Raw genomic sequence first — 10,685 nt, 5'->3', positions numbered from 1 at the left:
GTAATAATAAAAGGTTAACACACTTCATGTGATCTGATAAATCAATTAAAACATTTCCTTAAAAAAAAATTCCTTTTGGAAATTTCCTCTAAAGGGAAAAAAATTTGGAAGATAATTTAGGAATGAAAAGTACTCTCTCCTGCAAAGTCAGATTTCACTTCTGCACCCAACCCGTGTCTTAGAGGCATGTTTTTAATATTTTCATTTCCTACTTTTCTGCCTTGGATTATGAAGTGGGCGCAGTTTTTCTGTACACATTCCTGACAGTGCTTTCAACTGAGCAACTCTGCCAAAAAGCATGCCTGAACCGGGAGGGCATTACTAAGGAGGCAAGAATCTTCTAGTGGGTGGAGACGAGGTTTTCCTATCACCCTCTCACCTCCTTCTTGACCGCCCCCGTCATTGAGCCTCCTGTGTAAACAGCATCTTTTGTCCAAGCATCCCAATGAGCAGTATAAACACTGTCTCACCTGTAAGGCAAGTCATTGGTAAATATTTATTCATATTTTTCAGATGGACAAACTGAAAATGCCAAAGAGTCAAGTGGCCTAAAGCCACTTCCAAAGCTGCTTGCTTTGGGAAAACCCTTCACAACTGCTGCTTCTTGAGCATTTCCCTGGCCTTGCTGGTGGCCAGAGGACAGAAGGAACTAAGTTCTGGCTGTTTGGTGTATATGTAATTTCAGTTTCATTGTTGCTGTATACAAACTTTACCAAAACTCAGAGTAATAAAACCTTATCAGGTATTAGCAAGTCCTTGGGTTGGTCAATAGGGAATGTTTACAGGCAAGAGGAGGCTAATTCTAGGAAAACTGAATGAAGACGGTAAAATCTGTGACTTACTTGAAAGTCACACAGGTCTTGTCAGTACACATTCAGCACAGTCTCTGAAACCTCGTTAGCAGTAGAATCACGTGCTTGCCCCCAAATCTTTGATGGCCACAAATTGTATGCAAAATGTCAACACTGGCAGTCACACACTGTGGCCAACCTACCTTTCCAGGCCTCTCTTTTACTTTACCTGCGCTCATCTACACGCTGTCCAAACTGGGCTTCTTATTTCTGGGGCACAACTCCCCCCTGCCCGCTCTGGGGCCTCTCTTCATGCTGTGCTTTCCACTTGCAGGGTGCTTCTCCATCATATCTGCTTATCAAAAATCTTGGACTTCAAGGCCCACAGGGACACTACTGCCTCCAGACAGCCTCTTAGATTTCTCCTAACTGATATCTCTATTTTCTACATCATTTTTAGCACCAGAGCTTGAAATTCTTTTGGCACAGTATTATAATACTCTCCACAGCCCCTGCCCATCCACCCAGCACACTAGCTGGTAAGGAACTTGCGGGTAGAGGCCCTGCAGCCTCTTCTATAGTAAAGCACGTAGGAGTCGTGCTACCATTTGTTGGCTGTGATCCCTCTCCCGCAGTCTTTACGTCTACAGTTTATATAATCTAGGAAACCCCTTTCTCTGGTCTCTGGGCTATCCTGTCTCTTTATGGGATGCACTGGGGGCCCTTCCTCAAAAAGTCACCTTTTCCTCCGATGCATTATCCAAGACATCATTAAGGTAGTTAGTGGAGTCAATGGCTGAGTCACAGTGATTAATGGATCTACAGGAAACAGTGGGCTGCAAGTACACATCACTGCTATCCTCAAAGAACAGGAAAGACAGTGTCTACTGCAATGATCAAGTTCCAGCCTGCTCAGAATCACCCATGAAGGCATTAAGTGCACAGGAAGTAAATGTGAAGAGAAAAAACACCCAAGATAGCGGCTTTCAAATAGAAATCAAGGAGCTATTCACTACATAATACTATTTCCTATCAGGTGGATTAGAAAAGCCTCTTCATTAATTCAAACTCTACACTTATTTTTACTTCAGAACAGATGGCCAACCTGAGCCCTGGTTTTCTATACTTTGGCCATAGCAAAGAAACAAAAAAAATTCAAACACTAAAATGAAGTAGAAGTTGTCAGAGAATAGACAGCAAGCAACACATAAATTCACAACATACACACAATAGGACGGTGTGTAACTTAAAGAGCAAAAGCACAAAACTGTACAGTGCTCTGCCATTTATTTTAAAAGACTGTAGAGATTGGAATATTTATCTAAACACACTGACAAAAGCGCTCTCAGGGGGAGACTTTTCACTGTATAATCTACTCAAAGAACACACAAACATGTTTTTAAAGAAACAACTCCAGAATAGAAAGAACTTGTAACAACTGAAGACCTCATATTCTACCAGCATGTTTAAGCTCATTTTTTTCTTTTTTTCTGAGAGGCTTCTCTTCACTGAATATTAAGAATGTAGGAAGAGAGCTCATGGCTGTCCTTCACTGTGGACAACTACAATGGCATTAAGCCTGCTAATGCTAAGAGGGTTAAACTGGCCTTTTCAAAGCACAGATACCAGATTTCTGTTTTTGTAGGCTCTGGTGCCCAGAAGGAAGTTCTTTTGCTTTATAATATGTTTCCTTATAAGACTAATAAAACCTAAGGATACGATTATCTAACATGCAGTTAAGTTGTTTGGAAAGCAGATAGATAAGAACCTGTTAGCTTTTTCCTTTCCTTCCTTCCCTTTTCCTTCTTTTTCTTTCCTTTTTTTTTTTTTTTTTTTTTTTCTCTCTCTCTCTCTCCTGAGATGGAATTTTGCTCTTGTTGCCCAGGCTGGAGTGCAATGGTGAAATCTTGGCTCACTGCAGCCTCTGCCTCCTGGATTCAAGCAATTCTCCTGCCTCAGCCTCCCAAGTAGCTGGGATTACAGGCACCTGCCACCACACTCAGCTAATTTTTTTGTATTTTCAGTAGAGACGAGATTTCACCATGTTGGCCAGGCCTCCTGACCTCAGGTGATCCGCCTGCCTCGGCCTCCCAAAGTGCTGGGATTATAGGCACGAGCCACCACGCCCAGCCAGATGCTGTTACCTTCAAACTAACTTTCCTAAGTTAACTTTATGTATATATGTACACACATAAATTTTCTAAGCTTTCAAAATGTTTGGAATAAAAATTATTTTGCAAATCTTCAACTGGGCAGATGGTTGGTATCTGAAATAGAAATAAATGCAAACAAAATATTCCAAAGTGATGGAGAATGTCCACAAGCTACTTAACAACATGAATTCAAGGTACAGTGAAAAACCAAACTGGTCTTCCTCATCATTCTCATGTCAATAATTTAGAAAAAATCCCTTCAGTACTACTGAGCTTCAGGCTTTGTAATGAAGACTGAAAATTCCAGGGGAAAGGAAGAGGAAGAGAAAGGAAAGAAATGAGAACCAGCAAAGATCAACAAACATTTTATTAATTCTGATTCCTTTTATCATTTGCTTTTTTATACAAAGCACTTTCAAATCAATTATCTTAAATTTGTAATAGGAGTTTCTTTCGGATTCAGTTTAAAAATGACAAATAGCATTCGTTGTGCCCAAGTTGGAATTATACCAAAATTACCATGTGCTGGCACATACAATCATCCTGCTGGTGGCTGGAAAACTGGGTTGCAGGAGTGTCTGCCACTCAGATGGGCCACCACCCCAGTGGGCGTATAGTAGAGATGAGGGAAGGATGGACTAGAAGCACGCTGGGTCTGCTGGGTCTTCTGGGTTGTCTCTACTCGTTTTTCACTTCATCACCGTTTTCCCCACTGAGCTTGAACACAGGAATCTGCTGACCATCCTTGAGCTCTAAAAAGACCTCATCAAGGTGCCACCTGAGAGAAACCAGAAGTACAGTATCTCTAATCTATGAACACTGAGGCAACGGCCATAGTCAAAAAAAGGGGCGCAGAAAGCAGCTGTTTTGAATAATGCCTTAAATTTTTGTAAACATTTTGTGTGAGTGCTGTGTCAACACAATTCGTAACATTTTACCATGGGCTCTCATTATTTAACCAGCTTCGACTTCAAGGCAGGCTTAACAATGACAGGCGAATGGAAGGGACACCAGGAAGGAGAGGGAGCAGTTTATTTCTCATTTCCTAATTCACACTGACCTTCAGTTCCTGGCATGGAATCCAACCAGCTCGTGCACTAATCCCAGGCTCAGAGGTCAGTGAGCCCAGGGTGAGCTAGGTGGGCCCTCCTGCTCCTTTTGTCCTTGGGAATTAAAACACAGCCTGGCTAAACAGCAAGCATCTATGAGAGAGGCTTCCCGTGGGGGAAGTGAGTGGATGTAGCTACTGGCAACCAGACAAGCAAAGCCAATTAAGGGGTGGAGAGCTTATGCAAAGAATGTGATGAATAAATTCTGGAACAAGAATCCATGCCCTTTATTCATTTGTAACAATCGAGGCAGTGAAGTGAGAAGCTGTAACATAGCATCAAATTATGACAGACCTAGATCACTATAACTGGAAAGTTTCACGAATTCAACGGCATAAGGAGAGGGCAATTCAGTAGACTGTATGGATAAACTGGACTCAGCTAAGAGCCACAGTACTGGCTTGCTGCCCAGGCCACGAAGCTTTCAGCTTCAAGCTTGAAAAACAGTTCTTCCTATGCCCACAGCAATTTACCAACAAATGAAAACAGAGTCGGGGTTGCTTCCATCAGGAAGTCCTCCTCCCACCCCCCGGACTGCCGTCACCTTCCCAGGATACCTCTGAAAGGGGCCACCTCTGGAGGAGCGGACGTAGAGAAGGCCCTCTGACTTGGATCCAGAGACAGGAATCTTCAACTGTGGTATAAAATGACAGAAAGGAGAGATGTAATTGGATACATTATTGTCATTTCAAAAGATGATGACAAAATGATGCTTTCTAGAGCTAAGCCTATAAAATCCAGTGATTCTCCACAGAAGTGAGTTGTTTTCTAACAGCCCAGCTGGAGAATCCACTTGATTTTCCAAATGTCCTGCCCCTCTTTGGTTGGCTGGTAAGGTCAATGGCAGTCTTTGCATTTGGCAAGGAGGCCTCCTATGATCCTACTTCCAATGATCGCTCAAAAGTCCACTGTTAAAAAGGAGCAAACTCCTGACACACGCAGCAACATGGATGAGTATCAAAAACACGCCAAGTCAAAGGGCTTTACACAGGAGGAGTATATAACTATTTATTTTAATTCTAGAACAGGCTAAACTATGCTGGAAACCTGTTATTTTGATGGATTACAAAGTAATTTTCAAACATCAAAAAAAAAAAAAAACAAAAGTGACTGCCTCTGGTAGAGCTGGAAGATGTGAGAAGGGACCCACTGGGTGGAAACGAGGGAATTCAGGTGCTGGGAGCAATCTACATCTAGATAACGGCCTGAGTGACATGACTGGGTGTATTTGTTAAAACTCATCAGATAGGACACTTGGATTTGTGCCTTTCACAGAATGTAAATTTTACCTCAAAAAAAAAAAAAAAAAAAAAAAACTAGGCACCATAACAAATATTAAACTCCACTTAATGATGTACGTGCTTACATGTATAATGTTTGAAAATTACTTTGTAATCCATCAAAATAACACTATAGACTCATGGAAACAGAGCAAAATGCTAACTGTAGAATCCAGGTACCAGCTATAGGTGCTCACAGTATAAATTCTTTTATCTTTTTTGTACATTTGAAATTGTTCATAATAAAATACCAAAAGAAAATTCACTGTTTTAAAGAGGAACCTATTGCCAGCAAATTGGTACATATTTTGACCTGGACCCTAAAGAACAGGCTTTAAGGAAAATATAATACATGAAGGCTTGGTCTGGGAAAGACGACACGGAGTCCTGGGTTTCTCCTTCATCCCCAGCACCACAGGCTGGGTTCACACCACAGGGTGCTGCCAGGTGCTGCCATGCCCGTGCCCAGGCAGTCGGCCTGAGAGCCTCTAAGCAGTTGTTTGATTACACTCCAATTTAGAAAAAAAAAAAATAGTGAATGCGATGTTTTTGGTTTCTCACGAAAACCAAAGAAGCTATGAGCCTCGCGAAGGAGACACAGGCACAGTAATAAGGAAGCCCGTCATGAGACAGGCACCTCCCAGAGTGCCTTCCCGTGTCCTCGGTAATGGCCAAAGATACCTCCCGGAGCGAGGGCAGGGTGGCGGTGGGAGCGGGGAGTATCCCACCCATTCCAAATTGCCACCAAGAGAAGAAACTACTGAGGTACACATTTGTGCTTTCCAAAACTCTTTCTTTCCTTTAAACACACCTGAAGGAAGGCACAGGATTTGGAACATGGCTCCATAACTCAGGTGAATAGGCAGTCAACTAGTCACACTTCAAGAACAAATCTTTAGCCAGGCATGGTGGCTTCCGCCTATAATCCTAGCACTTTGGGAGGCCAAGGCGGGTGGATCACTTGAGGCCAGGAGTTCAAGATCAGCCTGGGCAATATGGCAAAACCCCATCTCTACTAGAAATACAAACAGCCAGGTGTGGTGGTGCGCACCTATAGTCCTAGCTACTCAGGAGGCTGAGGCAGGAGAATCGCTTGAACCTGAGAGGTGGAGGCTGCAGTGTGCCGAGATCACACCACTGCACTCCAGCCTGGGTAACAGAGCAAGGCTCCATCTCAAGAAAAAATAAAAAATAAAAACAAATCTTCAGAGTCCCACTGTTTGAGTCAAGCTAAAGCTTTTCTCCAGAGATTATAGAATCAAGCAACAGAGTATACACTGAGCATCTCTGGATGCTTTAAGGAAAAAAAAAAAAAAAAAAGGGAAGGAGAAAGAAATGGGCAGAAGCAAGAAGGATTTTGAAGAACAGCAAACTCTGAGGGGCCAATGTCTGAACTGTGCGCAGCTGTGCTTCCGTGTGTAGATGTGACACTTTACAGGTTGGTTCCTTCACCAGCCCGACCTTGCCAAAGATTAAAGCAGGAGTTCTGGTACAGCGGAAGTTGGTCACTGGTGACTATTTCACACACACACTCTAGAAAAAATCCCAATGTATGACAATTACTTCATGAACAACTGAAACATCTCACCTCTGGAAAAACTGTAAGAAGTGCAAATAAAGGAATTTGGGATAATAGGGCATATGCTGTATACAAGCATCCTTACAGTTGATTATAAAGAAAGTAAGGACCCTGACAGAATGTCAAAAATTGTCCACAAATTGGAAGGCATGCGCTGAGGCTCCGGGTGGCTGTGCTGCAGCAGACTCTGAACTCCTGTCGCTGCGGAGTCACAGCATTTGGCAGCAGTAGAAGCCAGAACCTAGCACCACAGCCAACATAGTCACAGCATGGCCAAGGCCCCAGGGATGTGGGGAAGCCCAGGAAGGCGCCCTCTCAGCACCACTGGGGCCAAAGTGAAAGCTGGACAGAACAAAGCTCCCACCAAAACAACCATGGCCTCACCCTACTCTCACTGGGGTTCCTGGAGCACCAGATCATGGATGCTGCATCAACCAGCCCCAGCAAAGGCGTCTTTGGCACCCACTTCCTCAGCGCTACAGCTGGGCTCTGTGCTCTGTGCTGAGAGAAATGCAACAGCCAGACCCACCTGCTGGCTTCTCCACGTTCTCAGGATTGCTGGGGTCTAGCCAAGTGACCAAAGACAAGGAAGCACAGACGGGCTCCGCCACACCATGGGAGCAATCCAGTGGCCTGGCACAGAGTGAGCACTCCACACATGCCCAGCCCTTCCCTGTGCTCCTCCTACGTGTCCTCTCTCACGCAGTGTCGCCGCCATCCTTCCACTCACATCCATGCTGGACACTGGAGCATCACCTCCGACCCACCCACTCCTGATACATGACTGTTACCAAGTTCTGTCACCTGGATGCCACGATGCCTTCACATCCATGGGCCACACCTCTGGTTCATGCTCTCACCACTGCACACCAGTGTGGCTGCGTCTCTCTCCTAAAGGTGGCTCACTGTAGCCAGTCCCTGGACATCGCCAATCTACACAAACATACCTTCTTTTAAAACCGAGTATTTTAATCAGAATACCAGAGCATGAATTGCTTTTGTAGTCCGAAAAAAGTCTCATTAGAGCTAGGTCCATTAAGAACATACTAAAAAAAACAAAAAATAATGTAGGTCAGATCACCTCACTCTTATCCTTCCAATACTTTACCGGCTTCTGCTGCTAGAGTCAAGCACACACCTTCCAAGATGACACTGTGGCCCCCTGGTGGCCACGGCCTCTCCTACCTGCCCATACCCACCTCGCCCACCTGTGCCTCCACTGCCATATCACACTGACAGGGGACACAGTGACGACCTTCCCGGGGCATGCTGCTCCTCAGCCGGGTGTTCCTCTCCACCGTTCAAAGTCCTCACGGCTGTCTCCCAGGCCTCCAGCCACTCCCCCTAGGCCTGCATAACAGTGACAGGGCTTGCATCACCCTGTCTTACTCAGGAATTTTCAACTATAAAACCCCGAAAGCCTTCTGCACCTCTATTCCCCACATAGCTTAGAATCATTCCTCAAACCAGGGTATATACTCAAAATATGTTTGTTAAACAGAAGAACAAATGCATTTTACATGCAAGTGAGTGTGATCAAGTACAAAAAGGTAAGTTACAGCTAAAAAAAAATAGGTTGGTATACTGTGGAAGCAATGTAAATACACACACTTTAAAAATCAAAGTTTAAAGAGTTGGTTACATTTGAATGAGCACTGACTGGATACAGATGCTTTCTCATTTTTTTTTATTTTAGAGACAGTTTCACTCTGTCACCCAAGGTGGAGTGCAGTGACATGATCATAGCTCACTGCAGCCTCCAACTCCTGAGTTCAAGTGATCCTCCTGCTTCAGCCTCCTGGGTACCTGGGATTATAGGTGTGCACTATCATACCTGGCTAAATGATAGATAGATAGATAGATAGATAGATAGATAGATAGATAGGCAGACTAAATGATAGATAGATAGAGATAAACTGGCTAAATGATAGATAGATAGATAGATAGATAGATAGATAGATAGATAGATAGATAGACTAAATGATAGATAGATAGATAGATAGATAGATAGATAGATAGATAGATAGATAATTGATTGATAGACAGATAGACAGATAGATAGGCAGGCAGAGAGATAGAGAGATAGAGACAGGGCCTTGCTGTGTTGCCCAGGCTGGTCTCAAACTCCAGGGCTCAAGCAATCCTCTTACCTCAGCCTCCCAAAGTGCTGAGAGCTATCAAAGCCAACATGGTAGCAAACCACCACTGGTCATTTCTCTACTACCTTCAATTCAAGATGGTAGTAGCATACCACTGCATTCCCTGCCACATCAATTCCCCAGAATGGAAGAAAAGCATATAGAAATATATCTATAATATAAAATATATTTTATATACACATTAAAATCCATAATAAAAAAACTTTTTTTAAAGGTGCTAAACCTAGCTTTACTTAGTGGATTTTCCCATCCCAAATCCTTAACTCCAAGACTTTCCAGGAGACAGTAGACTCTCCTCTCCTTCAGCAGGCACCAGCCTGCAGTTCGCAGGGAAAGCACATTACCTTGGCATCAGCAATGTCCACGAAGTTTTCCCTGTCGGTGAGCTCGAGATAATGGATGTTGAGAGGAGGGCCCAGAGCTTCCTGTGCCTCGGGATGGCTCTGCAGCTGCTCCATTGCCAACTTGTAATATAAACTCCTGGAATGAAACTCTAAGGACGAAAGACACACTTATTTTCCTTGTTGAACTTGGTCAGGTAGAATCTACTACAAAGAAAATTAAATAATACAATTGATGTACAGGGTAGAAACAGAAACATGAAATTTGTGGATGGACGAATAATTAGGACCATCTACTCTAAACTGTCCATTTTACAGACTCAAAAACCAAAGCACTGGCAGGCAGTGTTTTGCAAGGATGTGCAGATGACCTTAGGCCTTGACCTCATGCAGACCCTTTCTGCTTCACCTCATTTCTACCCTCACTCATTGCCTTATTTCTACACCTAAGGGGTTTGATCAGCTCTTCCCTAAGTTTCCTCTCAAGTCTCTAAGTTTCCTCTAAAGTCCTATGATTCCATGACTTGTTCAAAGTGACACAGCTGGTCCACGGCAAAGCCGAGGCCAGAAGCCATGACACCTGACTTCTCAACATTGCCTATTCCACTAACATGAGACGTAAAATAGGCTACAACATTAACAAAACCCTCAGGCCAAGAAACAGGATATGAGAATGTTCACTCATCGACATTTAAGCAAACATTTCAAGTCAAACTGCTCTCAGTCTCAGGAATCATTCTGAGCCCACAGGCTACCTGGGAACTCCGGGCAGCACCTCCCAGAAGCTGTAAGTTCTAATAATCAGCTGCCCGAAGGAGGGAGCACAGGCAGGCTTCCCAAGCAGGCTGTTCAGTTTGGCCACAGAAAGTGCTTCCCTTCTGAAGGTCCCATCACACTAATGAAGGGAAAGGTGACCTGACCCTGGAGAGGCCAAGGGAATCCTCGGCTGCTTCCCAGGAACAGGGATACAGGGAATACCACAGGAATGAACACGGTGCCGGCCATGATAGGAAAAGAAGGGACAGAAGCAGAGTCCAGACAGGTAATCTTTATTGAGTGATTTCTATGGCCAGGCACTGTTCTCAATATTTCACACATCTCACAATGTTCAATAGCTCTCGTGTTGTAAGATTCAATTCTCACCTCATGCACAGGCACTAACATTACCACACATCACACCAATAAGGTAACTAATGCCCAGAAAGGTGATGGACTCCCCCATAAGGCCACATAGCTGGTCAAGAGCTGGAGCCAAGATTCAACCATTCAACCC

General features: G+C 44.0%; 1 protein-coding gene across 12 annotated transcripts in view; it reads right to left on the bottom strand.

Annotated features, from left to right (window-relative positions):
• Positions 1 to 3,293: 3,293 nt before the first annotated feature.
• The window catches only part of COA1 (cytochrome c oxidase assembly factor 1), a 92,918-nt gene continuing 85,526 nt past the window's right edge, over positions 3,294 to 10,685 (bottom strand). For all 12 annotated transcript variants that reach the window (XM_073008932.1, XM_007981503.3, XM_073008933.1 and 9 more), the window contains 3 exons: positions 9,416 to 9,564; positions 4,611 to 4,687; positions 3,294 to 3,722 (listed from right to left, as the gene is read on the bottom strand). In XM_073008932.1, the coding sequence (XP_072865033.1) occupies positions 3,623 to 3,722; positions 4,611 to 4,687; positions 9,416 to 9,564 (326 nt within the window). In that variant the 3' untranslated portion in view covers positions 3,294 to 3,622. The remainder of the gene's footprint in view (positions 3,723 to 4,610; positions 4,688 to 9,415; positions 9,565 to 10,685) is intronic.

This window comes from Chlorocebus sabaeus, chromosome 21 (assembly GCF_047675955.1).
Source record: "Chlorocebus sabaeus isolate Y175 chromosome 21, mChlSab1.0.hap1, whole genome shotgun sequence".
Classification (NCBI taxonomy): Eukaryota; Metazoa; Chordata; class Mammalia; order Primates; family Cercopithecidae; genus Chlorocebus; species Chlorocebus sabaeus.
The sequence above is the reverse complement of the archived record's forward strand: the minus strand, read 5'-3'. Positions and strand labels throughout refer to the sequence as shown.